The sequence below is a fragment of the Thermobia domestica genome, chromosome 18 (genome assembly GCF_964235325.1).
Source record: "Thermobia domestica chromosome 18, izTheDome1.hap1.1, whole genome shotgun sequence".
In the NCBI taxonomy this organism is placed as follows: Eukaryota; Metazoa; Arthropoda; class Insecta; order Zygentoma; family Lepismatidae; genus Thermobia; species Thermobia domestica.
In genome coordinates, this window is record NC_137471.1 from 95,328,350 (window position 1) to 95,350,211 (window position 21,862).

General features: G+C 34.9%; 1 protein-coding gene across 1 annotated transcript in view; it reads left to right on the top strand.

Moving 5' to 3' along the window:
* Nucleotides 1-21,862, top strand: part of Psa (puromycin-sensitive aminopeptidase) — a 379,421-nt gene that overhangs the window by 41,183 nt on the left and 316,376 nt on the right. The window contains exons 2-3 of the mRNA XM_081746220.1: nucleotides 3,813-4,054; nucleotides 19,138-19,288. Coding sequence (XP_081602346.1) covers nucleotides 3,813-4,054; nucleotides 19,138-19,288 — 393 coding nt within the window. The remainder of the gene's footprint in view (nucleotides 1-3,812; nucleotides 4,055-19,137; nucleotides 19,289-21,862) is intronic.

Genomic DNA, 21,862 nt, shown 5'->3' on the forward strand with positions numbered 1-21,862 from the left:
CTGCAGTGAAAATACGTATAAATTTGTAAACTAACTAATGTCTGCAAAACTTCCCACCTACAAAGGTAAGTGTAAAACATATGACAATTGAACCGAGTATAACGTGTGTTTCATAGCTCTGGGAATATAGGAAAAGACATGAATGCAAAATTTATGTGCTCATGTATGTTATAGAAAAGATTAAAATTGAAGGGGTAACTTTGATCAACCATAGGGGCAACATTGATCAAGCAGATGGGATGGATGGGTGGAGCTACATTCCGTGACTGGTTCAAAACCATCTTTCTACCACACGCGAAACGTTTAAAAGGTCTAAAGGTGCTAATCGGTGACAATTTGTCATCGCATTCGGATATTGAGGTGGTGTCATTGTGTACTGAAAATGCCATTGCAGGTTCCTAACTCCACACATTTTCCAATCAATCAAGAGAAATTGATCAATGGACTCCGAATGTGTGGGATATATCTCATTAATCGTGAGCAAGTGTGTAACAGATTGCCCGCAGAACATGCTGCAGAAGATTCCACTCATGGTGTCGAAGAAGCTTTAACCACTCTGTTCAAAGAGCAGCGATTCGGTACCGGTATGTCAGGCAAACTACCCAGAAAGAAGAAAAGACTTTATGCTGCACCTGGATGTAGTATATACCTACGGCTGCAACTACACCAGAAGGAGACACTTGACAGCGACGACCCCACTGATTTATCTGGGACAGAAGAGCATCCCTTGTCCGGAGATGCCGCACATGCAAAAAGCTTGTCTCCCAGCAGCCAACATCACATGTTTACGAAGTTGGTCAGTATATTGTAACCAAGTTTGCTTCTCAGCGAAGGAAATTTTTGTGTCAAGTAACAGACACTGAACCCGAAATAATCATCGTAGGCGTCAAAAGGATTGGCGCAAATAAAAGAGAGTTCAAGCTTGTTGCTAATGATGTCTGCATCATCCAACTAGACGATATAGTTGAGATCCTTTCGAATCCTTCCCCTGATGTAGACTGCGATGAGAATATATATATATGTGTTTTCTACAGATGTCCAAGTAATTGAAGTTTAAAGTTTTTTGTTCACTTTTCTTACGTTTTCTTCTTTTGTTTGCCATATTTTCTGTTATGTACTTTGAGTGAGGAGCCAAATCAGTAGATGGAACTACAAGCTGTGTGTGAACATCTCACCAGGTTTTCTTTTTCACATGTTTCACTGTTTAGTATCGTTATATATGTATCTAGCTCCGAATCATCCAATGTACCATATTGCAGCTACATTCTCACTATAAATTGTTCATACATATTTGTAATGTCATTTACTTTGGTTATTTAGTATCTCCATCTCCTACATATAAACCTACGATATACTAACGGACGTTTCCTGTCCTTTTTCTAGCTTTTACGATGGGTTTTCTTTGATATTGCATGGCAAAATCAAGAATGATCAAAAGAATCCCCACACCAAGTATAACTTTGATCACACACATTTCCTTTCTTTTCTCGGCAAGTACAAAACAATTGGACTTTACAATTACAGAATACGTAGATACAGCAAAACCGATTTGTCATGTTTTTAATTTTATTTCTAATATAGAAAAGTATAGAGATATTGACTTTTACAGATTAAATTTGATCAAAGTATTCCCATGTCACGGGTCGTTGAAAAGTACCACCTTTTGAAATGTTTATTTATTTATTTATTTACTAATCTATGATTTACAATGTATATAAGGGGCTTGAGCGAACATAATGTTATGTCACATTTTCAAACTTTCGAGTAAACTGGAAAAGAAGGTTGGGCATTCTCATGCAATTTAAAGTGATGACACATACCAAACTAGCTTCCCCTATCATCTGGAGATACATTTCCGAAATAAAACCATCTACTTTGATGTGGGTCGATCAGAGCCTATCCCTCCTAATAACTTAATTTCATCGAAGTGACACTTGCTATTATGTTCGGTCGAAGTGGCGCTTACCATTATTATTTCCTCCCCTAGCACCTCATCGGATATCGCTCATATACTGTATATACAGGGATTCCGGTGAGGAAGTACAGATATTTTGGGAGGTATTAGGGGAGGTCATACTAAGACAAAAAGCTTATAGGCACATGTGGTCTATTCCCCCCTGGTTTTCGAGGTAGCGGGGGGGGAGTTACCTTTTCAGCCCCTGAAACCAGCTGAGTTTCAGTTAATTCCGTATAGCACATCTTGTAGTTTGTGTAAAGACGAAGATTATATCTCATTCAAAAGGTAATGAAATAAACGTTCCGACGGTGTACAGATGCTTACAAGCTATCTAAAGGAGGGAAGTAACAGAGGGAAAATTTAAAAATTTCTCTCAAAAATTCCAATTTATTTTTATTTTATAAATTCTGTCTGTGTACTATGATGGGTGAGTCGGTGTAGTCTGTTCTGTGATGTACTAGACTGCATGTTTTAAGTTGCTACCATCTGTTGTTCACAAACGTAAGTAACTGTTGATTGTGTGCACCTGACAAGATCTTTTAGGACAGCTGTTTTAAATTGTTTTCCGTATTTTAATGTTCGTATGTATCTATTATGCTATTTCTATGACACTATTTTGTAAATTAATTATTATTGCAATTAAATAAATTATTAGTGAATTATAGATTATTTTGATTAAATAACATTGAAATAAACAGTCGCAAGGCTCAGGCAACATTGCTTTTATCATATAAAGCTACATTATGATTTTTCTCAACTACTATTTGTTCCAACAACGTGGATCTTTACCAACATCGTCAGCATAGAATTTAGTATCCACCCAGTTTTTTTTTTTTTTTCCTGTTGTCCTGGTGACAGTGTTTCTACTTAATAATGGGAAATAATTGTAAAAAAAATCCCTCTGTTACTTTTCTCCCTTAGACATACATGCAATAATCTGTACACTGATGAAAAGCTTACTTCATTACCTTTCGAGTGAGATATACTTTTCGTCTTTACACCAACTACAGGGTGTGCTATACGGAATTAACTGAAACTCAGCAGATTTCAGGAGTGATGATAACTAGTCGTTGCTGTAATATAAAAAAATATGGGAATAAAAAAAAATATCAGTTTTATTCTTGAACATAATAAAGGGAATAAAATGTATAGGTTTAGTATCAAAATAGTATGAATAAGACATTTTGAATATACCATCTTTCCAGTTTAAAGAAATGTAAGATTTTCTGCAGGTTTTTATTAGACTTACAATGTTCATAGTTTCTTTCTGAAATCTTCAGTGTAACATTTAAAATATATTGAAATGTCTGCGAAGAAGGGATGTTCGCTTCATTTGCTAATAAGGACAGTTTATATCAGGTTTCGGAAGTGATGAAGATAAGAAAAAAGACTAAAGACCATAAGATTAGAAAAAGTTGAGGTGATGAGGGGAAGAATTGTATTATTTGTTGGTTTATTGGAATTGTGTTCCTTTTCAGCACCGAGGCTGCATAAGACGTAGACCTACAGTTTAAGTTGGAATCCGAACCATCGTAATACGTTCATTAATTTTCCACGAGAAATCGAACCCGTGTTCACGTTCACCAAAGCCTGCGCTAGCCACTAAACCAGCTAGAAGGGCAGAATCACGTTATTGTTTATCCTTATTGAAGTAACATTTGTCATGTTCTGATACCACGTGCATTAAAATCCCGTCTTTCGCGGTTAAATTAACTTGAATAGAACTATTAAGGAGCTATGATGTCAAACACTAAGAAAGAAATGCATTAAAAATTAAATATTTATTGTATAATTTAATTATGAACTTTTTTATTGGTGTTTGCAACAAATTGATTTTATTGTTTTGTTTTTGTAGGTGAAAGAACCAACCAACAGGATCGTTTTAAATTCATTAGACTTGGATATTAAAGAAGTTGAATTCCAAACAGAACGCGGAGTGAAACTTCAGCCATCAAATGTAGAAATTTCCGTAGAAGATGAAACAGCAACTTTTACGTTTTCTGAACCACTGTCAAAAGGAAAAGGTCAACTAAACATTAGGTTTACAGGAGAGTTGAATGACAAGATGAAAGGTTTCTACAGGAGTAAGTATACAAGGTAAGATCTTCCCTGTTTATTATTACTATTATTGGTAATTTGTATGCAGTAGAATACCAGAGTAATGAAATTTTGGGAACGCCCAAAATTAATTTGTTATAGTAAACTTACTATACTGACATAATTCAATTCTCAAGAACTGACCTGCTGTTACATCCACTGTAGGATTTAGATTACTTCAACATGAATTTACAGACAAAAAAGTTTATAACAATACTATCCATGGCTTTGAATTGGATATTGTAACAAAAGAAACACTGACTAAAGCTTCAACTCCAATATGTCTATATAGTATCTGATGAAGGATATATTAGATATCCGAAACTGTAACACATTATAGTTTAAAATACAGCGTGTGTTGAAGCTTTGGTCACTGTTTCTTTTGTTAAAAAAGCTTAATATTTATTAGGTGAAAGGGAAATTAGATAATGCAAAGTGACTCAAGAAAATGTATATGTTGTTTAAGAGTTATTCAGAAATAAGCAGTGTACACATTTTTTCAGCCACCCTGTATGTACACAAAGTAATGTGATGTACAATAATTGCAGTAGGTATTTCTGTAATTTTTCAGTATGCCAAATCTCTATACTGTACACAATATTCAGGACTTTTATTTTGGAAAAAGTGTGTGATATTCCTCTGAACACTCCGAGAGACTATTCAAGTTAGTCACTAACCACCACACATAAATTAAACACAGATTCTGGTACAGCATCGTGTGACAGAAGAAAACCTCGACATTTTCATTGTTTGCACAAGAGTCAAAATCTGCCGATCATTTTGAGGCATCTCATCCTCTTCCACCTCATCATTACAAGGATTTCTATCGCCCATAATGTCTGCTATAATTTCATCATTAGTGTGATGTAAAGCAGGATGAATTTAAATTAATTCTTTTTTTAAAAAAGTTAAAGTAAAGACAAAAAGACAAATGTTTTATTCGTTAGACTGAAAATTCGAAATTTGGTAAAATGAAATATTTTAACACATGTTAGAAAGGAAAAAATAGAAGGAATTAAAAATATTTCACAATTCTGAACATTCCGTTATACTGATATTTGTTACAGCGATATGTTCGCAGAAATTAAGATGTCATACTAAACGTGACAATATATTCTGAACACTTTTGTATGAGTAGATGTGAACAATAAACAATATAAGATTAAAAAGAAAACGCAATGACATGCTCGTACCTCGTGAAATGAAGAAACGTGGCAACAAATATAGTAAAATCTCTCAACTTGTCTTCATTTTCGTGGAACGTTTTATGTATTTTCTAGAATCATGTACACTAGGTATGAGTTGACCCTTACGTACGCATCTTGGAAATTGGTGCTTTAAAGCAATCTTAATGTTTCTACGTGCTAATCCCCATAGCAGAACATGCCGCGATCTGCGATGTGATCGGAGAAAATCTGCCGCGCCTGTGCAGAATAATTGCCATGTAACACTGTAATTAAAATATGATAGTATCATCTTAATTTTTTATTTTGGAATTGCTGCAGAAAATTTTTGACTTACAACAGCTCATCGCAGAAAGACAAAGAAAGTTCTGCCATCGGGGTGCTAATATTAAACTCTCCTCTGTATATTGGATTCTAATATTCGACTGTGTAAATTGTAGATCTTTTCGTAAAAGACACAGGTGGATAGGTCACAGGGAAAGTATGTAAAATTATGTGTGCAGGAAGATGCGAGGTCATTGAGCAGCTCGGATAAACGTAATGGTATGTCACACTTTCTAACTTTTAAGTAAACTGGAAAAGAAAGTTCAACATGCAGTTCAGTTCAATGACTCATACCAAACTAGCTTCCCCTGCCATCTGGAGGTACATTTCCGAAATTAAACTACTTACATACTATTCTGTAGTTCGATGCCAATCTATTCCACCGTATAATTCACTGGAAGCGGCGTTTGTTATGTTCGCCTGAGCCACCAAATTATAAAAGCTCAAGATGATAAGTGCAAGGATTTCTGTTTCATAATATACACATATTATTGTGCTTCTTTTCTTGAAATTAATGTATGTAGTTTAGATTGTAATTGGACACTACATTTCAAGTACGTTGCATAATTTGACATTTTAAAAACATATTTTCAAACGATTATTTTTTAGACAATGCTTAACTCTATTTTTGTACTAAGTAAGAGAAAGATACATTATTTACGCACATACTTTTATTCTACCACAATTTTTGCTCAGACTTCTGGCCTGCTTTGATTGTGTAAAATTTGCCTCCATCAGCTATTAACTAACTAACTAACTAACTTTATGGCCTTTGGAACCCGGAGGTTTAGTGCCGCGTTCGCTAAAGTTCTCTATTGACTTGTCCTTAGCTAACTGTATACCTATTTCTGCGAGATCCGTCTTAATATTGTCCTCCCATCTACGCCAAAGTCTTCCTAATGGTTGTTTTCCGATTGGATTTCCAGTTAAAACTTTGAAAGCGTTCCTACTTTCTTCCGTTCTGACTACATGACCTTCCTACCTGAGCCTTGTAAACTTGATGAGCTAATAATGTTTGGTAAACCGTATGAATTATGCAGTTCTTCCTTATGAAGTTTCCACCATTCTCCATTCTAAGTAATTTTGGGTCTGAATATTCGTCTCAGGATTTTATTTTCAAATACTCTTATTCAAATCTCTCATCCGTTATTTCTCATGGTATGTCTCAGTGAAGATGTAATATCTGCTAATCAAGTCAAGAATGTTGTTTATTTAAGAAATTCAATACATATACATATTTGTGTAAACTTTTTTTTTTTTTTTTTGAGCGTTAATTATAAACATTTATTATTTGATACAATATAACACAAAATTCTGCTATATAAGCTTGAGGAATGTAGCTATTTAGGTAACATAAAATATAGTGTTCAAAATTGGAAACTTTCGAAGTGAATGCCACAAGGAACAGTCCTAGGGCCAATTACATTTTAAATATTTTAAATATATGAAAATGGTTGATTCTTCGTCTAGTAGTAATTGCGAGAGTTTGGTGAGAGGAGAGCAAGGACGCCCATGTTGTGGTTTCCAAGGGGGGGGGACAAGTATAAGCGACGTTTCAAATATAGTTTCAAATTTTGCTGTAACTAATGTAAAGATTCTATTGGGTTTTCAATATTCCCAAGTACAATTTCCTCTTAGGAGGGACAGGCGTCCCACCTTGCCCCCCCCCTGATGGGCGCCCTTGGAGGAGGGTGATTACAAAAGGAAGATTTCATCCAAAGCTTTTCCCGGGGGAAGAGTTCCTAGATCGCTGCTACGTCCCCTCTTTGCACAACCATACTTATTCTTTTTAAAAAATAGGATGAAGCTCGGGTGTCGCCTGTGTTAAGAGTTATGCGGTATCCATCTTCATTAATGAAGGTTAGACCTTCCTGACCCCAGGAGCCACAAGTTTCAATGGCTATGGTGACGAAGTGGTATTTGTCCAAGAGGTTGTTATATTTTCGTCTCTTTTAGAGACTCGACTCGATTAGAGGGGGCTAGGGTATCGGTACAAGTGAAATCCCATATTAAAGCCTTCTCTCGTTTCCAAGGCACCAAAGACATTCCGTCAGGTCTCTTGCCATCAGAGCAACTACACCCCATTGGCTCTCTCACGGAAGGCGTTCCAGAGGAGATGAGGGCTCTCGTAATGAGATCGTTAACAGTGGAGTGTCGAGAGTGTATGCCAGCACTGTGAACACATGATAGGCCATGTATACCTTTCTTATCCTCTAAACTTCCGCAAGCAGGGCTATATATACTGCTAATCTATATATTGACCTATACTGCTAATTTATATAAAAAACTTCAGATCCAAATTGAAAGTGACTATGTTTGTGACTCTTAATCTCTTAAACCACCTAACCGATCTCGATCAAATTTTTGACGTAGATGGAGTTCTGGCGTGGGAGTATTTTCAGCTATTCACTTTGACGAGGGGAGGGGCGGAAGGGGAATTATAAAAAATATAAATAAAACTTAATAACTCTTGAACCAAACAACCAATTTTGATCAAGTTTTCAACATAGATGACGTTCGTGCCTGGGATGGATTTTACCATTTCACTTTGACGGAACAATGTAGGGGAGGGAGGAAGGGGAAATATACAAAAATCAATAAATATAAAAATAAAAGTGACCATGTTCGTGAGTTAATAACTCTTGAACCACGCAATCGATCTCAATCAAATTTTCATCATAGATAAATTTCGAACCTGGGAAGTTTTTTATTATTTCATTTTGATAGTAGAACTTAGGTCTGGGGAGGGGAGGAGGGTAACTATGACAATGAATAAAACTTAGTAACTCTTGAACCACCCGACCGATCTCGATTAAACTTTCAACATAGATAAGATTCGGACCTGGGATGTTTTCATTTTAGTTTAACGGCACAATGTAGGGTTGAGGAAGAGGGGACATATGTGTAAAAAAAAAAAAAAAATAAATAAATAAAAACAAAAGTGACCGACTTTATGACTTCATCACGCTTAAACCACCGAACTGTTCTTAATAAATTATCAACATAGATGAGGTTCGGACGTGGGGTGTTTTTTATTATATCCCTTTGACGGTAGAACTTAGGATAGAAGAAGAGGAGGGGAGATATGTATAAAATATATAAAACTTAATAACTCTTGAACCATCTGACCGATCTCGATCAAATTTTCAACACAGATGACGTTCGAGCCTGGATTTTTAAAAATATTTTCACTTTGACGGTAGAACCTAGGGGTGGGGGAGGAGAAGGGGAGATTAATATATAAAAATAAATAGAGCGTAACTCTTGAACCACCCAGCCGATCTCGATCTAATTTTCAACATACATGACATTCGGGCCTGGGATAATTTTTATCATGCCGTGCCTCGCAACATGGGGAGGGAAGAGGGACATATAAAAATCACTGAAAATGACCAATATCAAAGAGCGCTTTAGTAATAGTAAAAACGGAACATATTACTTTTTTTTTTTTTTTTGCTTAATTTAACCCAGCGAATCGGAGTGCGTCTTAGATTCGAGGACGTCTTAAAATCGAGTAATTATCGAGAAATTCTTAATTAAAGATATTATTAACATGTTTTTAAAGCTACTTTGCTGGCCATAAATATTTTTAATTTTGAGTCATATTCAAACATTCAGACAAGAATTGTGTCCTGCGCTTGCGCAGGACGTGCGAGTTTGCTAGTTTGTATATATTGTGTAAAATTGCCTTGAATAGTCCATTTATTCACTTTATTTTTGAGTGAATATACGAACTTTAATATTACAGTGAACTAGGATTTTCAGTGGTTAAAAGACTATAATAAAACAGTTTTCAGAAAGTAAAGGAAGCAACAGGATTAAACATTATATAGGAATCTATATCAAAATCAGATAAGAAAGGAAAAGTCAACTCATTGAACTTCGCTGAATCACTGGTAAATACTAAGATTACGTCACTGCTTATGCATGTTACGGTACTTACGGTGAGAAGGACATTAGGCAGGAATTGATTGATCACGCAGTTTGAATGCCTGTAATTTTAAAATTTAATTTTCCCCTTTCATATCTCTTTGTTGCTCTAGGGTTAACGTTTTAATAGGATTGGTATTCATATCAATACCGCAAAAAAGAAAGAATAATGTGTAAGTTTTGTGAATTGTTATTAAAGAATAAAGGCAGAATGAGTTTTCTTTTCTGTATAAGAAATACTTAATATATATTTAGTAAATTATCAGGAAATAGTCAAGACATAATCTCAAAAAGAACAGTATAAGATTTTTTGCTTGAACATTACATCATGTATGGTAAGGAAATAAATTTTCTATTTGATGAAGTTTTTTAGCGAAAGTGCTCATAGTGTGCATCTCTCGCCTTATTATGTTCTTACATTCTAGTGAAAGCAGCAGAACACGGAAAAAGTGTGTTATAAGCTTTTTCCCCTTAAACGTGTTATTTGTGCGGTTATACATCGTTCGTCCCTTAATCTAGTTTCTAAATAGGCTGCAGGAAAATACGTGTTTTTTCTTCTGAATACGTGTTATATATATGATGTCGATGTTGTTATCAATTCAAAATATAATTTTTATTAAATAAAAAAAAGTAAGGAAGAGAAATTTTAATTTGAAAATTAATAGCCTCCATTGCCTGAGGAATTCATTATTATTGTTAAAATCGTATTCTGTAGATCACTTGTTGTTAAATACATTTTCTATTAAATGATCTGGCGCATATACATAGCTGGAAGAAAGGGATCTCGAGACGGTAATGGGGAAAGAAAGTTACTTATTAGAAAATAGCAAAAATATCACACAATGTAAAGAAAGTGAACTATCAGCACATTTGTTAAAAACTTTACCAGATACAGCAAAGAATTAGGAGTAACATCAACACACTTAAACAAAAGAACACAATATATGTGGATCTTTCAGTTGGAAGTCATATTGGAATATGGAAATTGCAACGCGACGTCCAAATGCACATTTACAACATGTGTTCTTTTTCTTCTTCTATTTGATGAGGTATATAGCGAAAGGTTACGTAGTTTATTTATTGATTTGTGTGTGTGCAATAACTAACGTTTTCACTATTTCTAATAAATAAGATAAGTGTTTTCATTCTCGCCATCCGGGACAGGGTAATATTGCCTGCGGATGATGTGAAGAAAAGAAAATGAAACCTTTCAATTTTACGCCGTGTAGGGTCAAGGAGATGGAGATAATGAGAATGAATAAAATGATGAATTGAAGAAAGGGGAGAACACTAAGAAAATCTACACACACGATATTTATTCACTGCAGGGCTGGGATCCAACCAGGAATCTTATGCACCAGATCTGAAGAGAAGATTCCGCACTTGAGTAACTACTGCACGTAAAGGGTTGTTTGTTAAAAATGAAATGAAATGAAGTCTTACAGTTTTACGTTCCACGCTATGCCGGCTAGGCTAAAGGAGACAGGGTTGTTTATTGAGTTTAGCGTTTCATTCCAATACCAAGGCTATATGAGGCGTAGACTTACAGTTTAAGCTGGAGTTCGAACCACCATAATGAGTTCAAATTTCAAGTTTTTCCTACTTGGAATCGAACCCAGGATTCCGTGCACCAAAGGCGCGTGCGCTACTCACTAAACCAGCGAAGAGGGCTGTATATAGAATTCCGGTTCCACTGCTAATCAAATATATGAGCAGCTCGGGGGAAATACAATGGTATGTAATATTTTCTAACTTTTTAGTAAAGTGGAAAGAAAGTTCAGTATTTCGATGCAATGCAATGCAATGACACATACCAAACAAGCTTCCCCTGCCATCTGCAGGTATATTTCCGAAATTTAATTACTTACATATTTTTCTGTAGTTCGATCCAAATCCATTCCATGTAATAAGAGGCCGTTCACATACTATGTAACACTATTTTTGACAAATTTTTACCCTCACCTTCCCTCCCTCACACTTCGGAACGCAAGTTCGAACCCGCTTTACGTCTGTTACGCACCACTTTTTGATTTTTGTTTTTCACCAGTTTTGTTTACTTTGGGGGTTATTACAGTAAGAAGCTATTTTAATGGTAGTATTTTTTATTACAAAATGCTTGTATTCTGAATCTATTTGTAGTTTTTTTTTCTTCAACAAATCAAAGTATTGGAAAGTAGTAGTACCGTAATAATATTTTAACCTCATAAGGTTGTTTAATTAACCAGTCGTTATTCTTCAAAACTGCATACTGTCGTTTTCCCAAGGAAATCGCACCCATCCTTTGAGGTCACCGATGATCGCAAGGAGGAAATATTGCCGGAAGATGCAGGTGAAACAGGATCTAAAAAACTGACGCCGACCTCTTTTTCCGGGATCCAGGATGCTTCGTGTAAATTATTTGAAGTTCGCCACAGTCGACGATGCAAAGAAGTTTTCTTCCTCGACCATAGATTCGAAGTGCCTGCACACGTGAAAGAGTAGGAACATATCGTTTGTGAACAAGTTTTCAAGCATCTGCTTTGGTCTTTGGACTTCAGAGTTTACCTCTTTTCAAATTTTTCTTGTCCTAAATCAGTGCAGAATGCGAATAAACTCGATTTCTCTAGAAATATTCAAATCCAAAAATGAAAAAATTCATTACGAGATGAATATCCTACGAATTAGGTTTTTAATATCCTATTTTGCTCTTCAAATCGTGGATCGTTCCGTCGCGGAAAATATTATTTCACGAAGAGACGTTTCTTCTGTTTCACATGCTAAACCCCTTAGAAGAATAGAGTGGGTAATATTCAAATCAAAAGTTTTAAATAATTCTCAGAAATAGCGATTGAGTGGGAACGTAAGCGCATTTTTAGGTGGTGTTTACGAGCACTAAAAACTAACTCCAGAAAAGTGTGTGTCGTAAATGCAATGCTGCGATACCCACAAAGGGATACAGACAAAATCTCGCGGACGAAACATCGCCGCCCAAAATCTCACCGGCCAGAACCTCGCGGGACAAAATCTCGCCGGGTCAAAACCTCGCGTGGCCAAAACCTCTTGGGACAAAATCTCGCTGGGCCAAAACCTCGCCGCCCAAAACCTCGCGGGACAAAATCTCACCGGGCCAAAACCTCGCCACCCAAAACATCGCGTGGCCAAAACCTCGCCGCGAATGAAACTTTTCTTTAAAATTACCCAATGAGTTTCTTAATATGCAATTCCACATTACAAATAATAATAATAATAATAATAATAATAATAATAATAATAATAATAATAATAATAATAACAATAATAACAATAGTATACAAAACATCGTGTGCGTGGGCTTTCTCGAGCTATTTCCGTTTCCTCCCACTTTCTTTATTCGATCATTTCCTTCATCCTGGTCATCTACGTCTCCTTTAACCTACAGGACATAATCAAGGGACGTCGTAAAAACTCATATTATTTCATACTTTCATAAATATTATTAGATTTTTGTTAAAATTTTAAGTTTTTGGATGTTCCAAAGTTCACGAAACTAACCTGTACTAAACTGTCGTACTACCTTCACATTGAAATCCTCTAATACAGAAATAGAATTTTCATATGGTATTGCGGGACTTGGTCAAATACCCGTGATACTTCTTTTGAAATAGCGTCTTTTATACCGTCATCCTTATCATCTGTTGGAACATTTACATTTTGGTCAGGCAAGATTTTGGGTATGGCAATATTTTGGGGCGCGAGGTTTTGGCAAGGTGAGGTTTTGGCCCGGCGAGATTTTGGCCCGCGAGGTTTTGGGTGGCGAGGTTTTGGCCCCGCGACGTTTTGGGCGGCGAGGTTTTGGCCAGGCGAGGTTTCGGCCCGGCGAGATTTTGGGCCGCGAGGTTTTGGGAGGCGAAGTTTTGGCCAGGCGAGGTTTTGGTCCGCGAGGTTTTGTACCCAAACCACCCACAAAATATAGTTTTATTGTGCACGCAGTGTTTGTTACCAGCCATACTGGTATCTAGTAGCATCTTCGAATCCCTTCTGCATGATTCAATTTATATAGGCTATATGTTCGCAATTTCCCAAAACATAGAAATATTTATTTATTTATTTATAAAAAAGAAAATGAATAAAATTATTTGTTTAAAAGATTGCATATAAACCTGAAAGTAAAAATAAAAATTACAGCAAAAAAAAGCGTTACGTAACGAAGACGTAACCCCCTCCTGCCTTTGGGGCGTTATGTAATATGTAGACGACCCGTAACTCAATTTCACCGAAGTGGCGCTTACCACTATGTTCGCCCGAGCCGTTTAAGTATCACTAGTAGGGAACAAGATTTATTCTGTATATATTTTTCTTGGCGAGAATACGGAGGCTTATCTTTAGATCCCAAAACGTAATCTCTAGTTTATACAACTAATTATGTAGATAATATACCTTTATTATCTTTATTAACCTTTATTTTAACAATATTACGGCCTAATGTTTTGGCTCCTTCTTAAAGTATACTTAGAGCCCTATGTAATATTTAAATGTACTATTTTCTGTCTGTTACACAAAAAAAAGTATTGTATCATATGGAGAATTCAAGGAACATTTCGATGCAGGTAGAATCAAAACTACATATAACATAACAGATTTCTTTATGGCTTAAGGGTAAAGGTTAGTTAATAAAAGATGTGCATTTAAGAATATACTATGGCAACTACAGTCAAGCAAAAAAATAAAATAAAAAAAAAATAAAAAAATAGCACCAGTGAGAACAATTCTGATGTGCATTGCATTGAATTTGTGGATAGTAAGGTCACTTAATTTATAAAGCTTAGGGTTTTCTTTTAATGTGCACATGTGTACTACAGTAGCAACACATAAGCAATAGGGTACTATTAGAAGAACAAAAATAGTGCTAATATTAAAAATTTAAGTTCTCGAAGTGGTGCTATTTTCTTTGTGACGGACTATATTTCTATGAAGGAAACAGCGAAAAGAAGAATATCTGTTTTCAAAAAAACATGTAACACACAGAACATAGTAAACTTAAATATTACATCGTTCATTTTTACTGATTTTAATTTAATTTTGATTATTATCCCTACCCTTATTTATCCTTATTTTGTCATTTTCATTTCATTTTATGTATTCAAAGTGAATTGGTATACATTGTGTTTGTTGTCTTTTCATCAACTTTGCAGATATATTTTCCACTTCATAAGAAAAATGAAAGTGAAAAACTTCTTAATTACAAAGTTACAGAATTAAGAAAGTTAGTCTTAGGTATTATTTACACAGACGTATATATACTCGTATTTTTCCGTTAGAACAAATTTGCAGTTCTACGCGGAGTATGCAATGAAAACCGCATAACAATGACGCAGAAGTTGCGAAGTTGCCAATTTAATTTAGCATATGGTAAATCGTTAACTTGTACAAAACTCGTACGATCACGCTGAAGAGCATTTTAATGCATTATCACTTAACCTTATATACAGTAACCGTCATAGAATAATGTAAATTAGCCCCAAGTTTTTGTCGTATATTAATTGGCGTTATTAAGACATTAAATCATGTTATATGAAGGACAAAAAATTGTACATAACAGTAGAAGACTTATATCGGTATTTATCCAATCGTTCGGTATTTATCCAACTACTCTTTATTCAGCATTGTGTGGGCAAACTTCCTTTTTATTTCTAGTTGATTTTTTTAGAACTTATTTTTATTTAACTTGTGATTACTAAGAATTCATGCCAGTATCTCGTTATCAACGTACTATGTGGTTTATTCAAGCAAAAGGCGGTTAATAATTAGCGTAGACTTTGCGTCGTAGTTTTTTTTTTTTTTTTTTTTTTAGAAGTTTATGGACGAGGTGCTAGACTACTGTTGACTCCAAAGCATATTTAGATGGGTGAGACACATTGGAACAATGCACCAACATACGAAAATGGTCATGAATAAATTCAAATGCCTTAATTTAGAAGTACATAAGGAAAAAAAAAAAAAATTCCACGCGAAGTCACCTAGATAGGTTATGGCATAGACAACTGGTGTTACTCCAGTAATACATAAACTAAAGTCCATCCTCGAGCTTCAATAATCTTATTAATAAGCTTCAATACCTACGTCGGTGTTGCAATTACGATCATTTTTGAGTACTAAATTTCTATCATCAGCGCTTATCATCCCTTTCGTCGAAGATGTCTTCACTATTTCAACTTATACGAAAAGGGGGTCATTGGACTTGGACTAACATATATGAACAGGAATTTGAACTAGTTAATGCATAAGAAGAGTTGAAATCTTTCATCATGACTAACGCCCCTCCAACTAGAGTCCGTGCAGTTCTCTTAAGTCGTAGCTATTACTTTTGTAATTCGAAAATTTTACCATTTCTGTGATGATAGACCTTTTAGGATTCTTACCGATTCATAGCCTGGGCGCTGGATATTCGTGTGAACTCTCCTCCGTCAAGACGTTACTAAAATTACAGAGAAGCTTTCCCTTGTTGCCCAATTATGATTTTGAAATAATTTGTTCCAAACAAGTAAAAGTTGCATATTTTCCTTCCATCCTAGTTTGGACGCTTTACGTAGTGAGACAGCAAAAAATAGATGGTTAAAAACGTGGACAAACTGAACAAACAAATGTTAGCCCAATAGATAACCCGATAACATAGATTCTTAAGAATACTAAAGTTTAATTTCGAATAACAAAGAGATTTGTTACTGTTTTATGAGTGTGTAATGCTTCCAAGAAGACTGCAAATACCATAATTAGCAACTTTTCGCCGAAATTACTTAGAGGTTGAAAGAATGAAAAGTGTGTAGCTTAAGACGAAGTTTAAATGAGTAGATCTAAGTACAGAATTTCATCAATTGGTTCAGCATTGTTTTTAGTGTCAAGTTGTGGTTAATTTTCCACTTAAAACTATTACAGTTGGCCATTTTTGTCAAAGTTGTGGGAACGAATTCATTTGGGCTTCTTTTATATTTTTAGGTTGTCTTTCTTACTGTCATTAGTTGATTCGTGTACTAAATGGGCCAAAGTTTGGCTTATGGACTCCACAACAAATATTTTTGATACCCAGTATAAATAAAAAGTGTTTTCCATTTGTGTTTTTTCTAAGATAATATTAATGGAGCGGTCCACCATTTTCACCTCACTCTTTTGGCAAGGATGGAAACATCACCTTACAGCACCTCTTCCCTTTACTACCCACAAAATAACGGGGTACCTAATAGGACCGTACAGCCGATAAAGAAAGTCTTAAAAATTAAATACGTGCAAGCTGGTGAATCTCGCAACAAATCACAGTTTCAAGAATTGTTCAATCATTTCAGTTACATATTCTGGCACATTTCTCCTTACAAGCAGTCATTAAGAGCAAGACACACTGATATTTAAACAAACTGAGAACGTGGCTTAAATCGTCTCACTCTTTCGTGTGGGTTTCAGTCTACTAAGTATCCAATCTAAACAGACAAGATTGTGTGGGTAAATGTCACGTAAGTAGCATAGCAAAGTTTGTTTAAGGAATCCACAAAGTTGCTCGTATAATAGCTATCATATTCGTGGATTTGACATCTGACTTCAAAGGATCTTCGAAACTAATTTGTTCAATGAAGCCGTCAGTTTTTGAAACTGTCTGAAGGTCAGTTGACAATCATCGTAAAAGTAAAAGAAGTAAAGTGTTTAGAGAAACACAGGGCGTGATTGCTCAAGAAACTAGGGTTAGAGATGGTCCGATATCTCGATATTCCCAATGTCATCGAAGACTTCCAGAGAGATAGGGTTACGAAAAAGAAAATAAAAGGAGGTGGGAGCAAAGTGTTGGGCGAAGAGTGTAATTAGTTCTGGCATTAGACTGGTTTATGTCTGGAATAAGATTAATAGTTTATAACGTAAGTTCCACAGTTTGTACACTTATATAACTAAGGCTACTGATTTATCAAAATCCATTTACACACTGCATCATGATATTACCTTTTATTGTATTACGAAACAAGTTAAACATTTACACCCTGTAAAAATTGTACATATAGATTTCACGAGATGGATCCTCTGTTATTATATTATTTATTTTTTCGTTGCTATGACAACTAAACTCACATCGTCGAATCACTATCACAGCAAAATATCATCGCATAACAACAGAAAAGAAATTACTTCTATTTCTCTTTTCATATTCTTCTTCCTTTCTTGAACAGCTTGTGCATATTTTAAAAGCACATTTTGCCCATAAATACAAATAAAGACATAATAAAGATGTTAAAAATACAAGTATCGTTGTAAGTTAATCAAAGTTAATCTGAATAACATATATTGTATAAGATATGTGTATCGCTGAGTTTATTGAAATATGTGCCCATGATTGTAGTATAATGTGTTTTTTCATGTAATAAGGTCCAAATTTCAAGCTAACGTTTACTAATTCACCATTTTATAAAAGTAGTAACAAAAATAAAGGGATTTTATAGGTATCCCTATACGCCAGTTTTGTAAAAGAGAAATAGGAAAGGTTTGCAAAACGACTGTATTTTTTTTACAATTTTTCAAAATGATTTCCTCCACACATTACATACCTGTTCACTTTTCGAAGCATCTTCAAATAAACCTTGCCGTGTTTTGTCGGAAAACTGGGCAAACTCATCGTCCCAAGCCCTTCGGAGGTCATCATTGCTCGTCAAATGTTTCTTTCAGTCTTGTTCCTCACTTGCGGGGATAGTATAAGTCGCATTGGGTAAAGTCAGGACAGGAGGGAGGAGGCTCGAACACTTTTATTTCAGTGCAGGCCAAATGTTCGGAGCGAACTTTAAAACGGTGCGCTGGAATGTTATCGTGGTGAAGAAATAATGTGTCTATCCTTGAGTTTGGTCGCAGCTTCTTGATAGCTTTGACAACTACAGGCTGGTGTTTCGTGGCATACCACTTCCCTGTGACTTTCCAACATAACTCGCTCGAAACCTTCTTTCGCACATAAATAATACATCCACCATTCTTTTGTTCACAATTTGTATTTACAAACAGCCAGGGAGATCGTATTTTTCGAACCTCATAATTTGCTCTTGGCCGTGATCTCTGAGCTATGGGGATACCATTTGTCGTTTAATAATCTCCTAATTCATAATAAACAATTCCCATATTCAGTTTTGTTTTTAGTGTTATTACATTGTTTAACGTTATTTATTTATTACTTACTTATTTCACAACAAATGTTTAAATGAATGAAATCAGCATGCATGAAACGTATTCGAAAAACTAAAACTGAAACATTTAATATATTGATACTTCGTGTGTGAGAGAGTTTATAATTGTTATTCTGGGTTAATCTATTTCGCAACATGTTCTTATGACGTGGAAAATTCGTCTGCAAAACTTCGTTGAAAAGATGTCGAGAAATCGTTTTGTATACCTGAGTGTATGTAAGTAGATTATGAACATTAGTCTTACTTCGTCGTCTAATATTTTTAGTTTAGAAGCCGAGGTACGATACTCAGCAGTAACACAGCTGTGCCCAACAGATGCTCGTATGATGTTTCCCTGTTGGGATGAACCACAGATCAAAGCTGAGTTCTCAATAACAGTGATTGCACCACGACATCTTGTGGTCCTTTCCAATATGGTGAGTACATGGAATTGAGCTCTTTTTAATTTTTTAACATTTTGTGAGTATTATTTTCTTTATTTCAGCCCGGAAGGGGAAGAGCTGTATGCAGGGGTGACGCAATTTGAACCTACGGATGCTCGGAGATGTTTTCCATGTTGGGATGAACCTGCCATCAAAGCAACTTTTGACATAACTCTAGTTGTTCCTAAAAATAAAGTAGCTCTCTCTAATATGGTAAGTCCTATGGACACTATAATTCAATATTCTAAACCTAAGTTCATCAAATTTTAGTTGAAATTTTATTTTGTTGTAACTGCTAGTTTAGGTCGTACGTTTCTGTAGGAATTGTAGATTTTCTTTTTCTTTTTTTTTCATTTTCTTTCTTAAGTGACATTAATAGCCAGCCGGCTATAAATAACAAATTCCGCGTGCTCAAGTGACAGAGAGGTTTTATAAATAATATCAAGTGATTCAAATGTGATGGTTAGAAATTTACGATTAGCATTCATTGTGAAGCGAGGATAATTTCTCAGTCAGGAAAAGGTACCTCTATGGTCCCTTCGATTTTTGAAATATAATACCGGTCTGGAATGCAAGTTTTCACAATTTTTTTAAAATAATTTTTTTAGCGGTCGAATTAGATATAATACCGTTAAATGGAAAGGCATTCGATAGTTAAATTTTTCAATAGAAATCTTCTTTGTGTTATAATTGCTGAAATCTTTTACAAGATCAGCACTTTGCACAAAGTCAAATGAGTTAACCAATGTAGCTTTGAGTTAATAATTGTGTGTTCCGCTTTTTGTTTCTCGTGGGATGATTTACGAGTGAACAAAAAGGTATAAATAAACTTCAAGATTTTGTTAATTTAGCAATTTATTATCTACATTATGACCTGATTGTGTGTCGAGGATATGTAAAATTCAAAACGTTATATTTTCATATTCTGTAAGGAATTAGTTTCATATCCTACGAGGACTTTTTCGAGGTAACAGAAAATGGATTAATAGCAGGGTTGGCAAAAACCATGGTTTTTATTAAAAAAAAAACATAAAAACCGTTTTTTTTTGGTTTAAACGAGTTTTTTTTTTTGGGTTTAAACCAGGTTTATATGGTTTAAATAATTTGCTCTATATATTCACATCATATATGGACAGAAATAAGTTTGTTTCACCTTGGTGTTATTATGCAACAACCGGGTTATGCTGGAAGGGGTCACATAAGCTTAAAGCGGAATAAAAACCGCTTCTCGAGTTACATCCGAGAGAAATTGTCCTCCATTTGAACTCGGAACCAGGACTAATTGGCCACAAATGCGATACGTCTGCCGACTCACTCACGAAGGAATCCTGATAAAAAAAAAAAAAAATACGTTGTACTGATCTTTACATGCTTCTTAATATAACTGTCAAGAGTCATTTCAGAAGGACAAAAAGATAAACAGTTGCACAAGTGAAACCATTACACAGAATTACATATGAACAATTTCAAAGTACTACGGCGTACAGAAGAACTAATTTAGTTCAAGTTAGTTAACAACGACTTTTATTGGTCGAAATTAAAGAAATACACCGACTTAATCTGCATATCAATAAGAAAAGTGAATAAAGATACGAATTATTTGAGTCCACTTTGGCTCAGACTCATTTATACATAAATAGATACCAAAGATACTTATTTCACTAAATGCCTCTCGTGAGGTCTGTATGACCCCCCCTCCCACACACACACAAAAGTACGGCATTTTCGATGTTTTTTATCAATAGTAAACATTGAAACGAAACAATATTTAGTTTTCTTCGATTGCAATTACATAATAATAACAACTACAAAAAATCACAAAATAAACATTATAAACTTAAAAAAAAAAGTTGCTTTTGTAGTATAATCTTTTTGAGTAATGAATGGGGAATTTAGGTCTGAATATAATACGAATAATATACGGGAGTAAAACGTGATAACCCACAAATGTGTGTTCATCAAGATTTTACAAACACTTACGCTTTTACGAACATTTTTTTGTTTTTTGGTTTAAACCAGTTGGTTTTTTTAAAAAAACCAGCTGGTTTAAACCTTGGTTTAAACCATGGTTTAAACCACCTTGGTTTAAACCAGCCAACCCTGATTAATAGTAGGGAGATTATTGTAAAACAACTGAAAAAGCCTAAATGACAGCACATACATATGTTTTTCCGTTGAGTAAGTCTATTTCCAATTTATGGGATGAAAGACGAATTGCCAGGGCCATCAGAAACAGGTTAGTTTAACTGCTGTCAGAAATTTTTTTACTTATGTTTGTGTTGTTCGTTTTGTAGAATAAATGTCTCAATTCATGCTGTATTTAGTGCTAGTTCTAATCCATGTTAATCTGTAGGATTTTAAATTTAAAATATTGTACGCTTCGTCACATGATCATGTTTTGATATATGTATTACTCTGATTTTATTACATGTATTGTGATTATACATATATAGTATTTGCAGAAGCCAGCAGTGGCTCTGCTTCATTCTGGAGTTACGTATGTATTTGGTGTTTTTTTTCGTCATTGAACGAAGAGATATTAGCAATAAAGTTGGAGGTTCGAAATGGCATAATTAGAGGAATCCTGAAATATAATCTAAAAACAAGCAAGGATAGGAATGGCCTTTAGAAGAAGTAAACTGTATTTTATGAGTTGTTAGAAAGTTAGGGGAAAGACAACAAATATCATGTAAGTCTTATGCAGTACGAGGAGAAACGTGAACATTGCGAAAAGATTGTGAAGAACATTAAAAAGATTGGAAATGTGGGCATAGTGAATAATGCAAT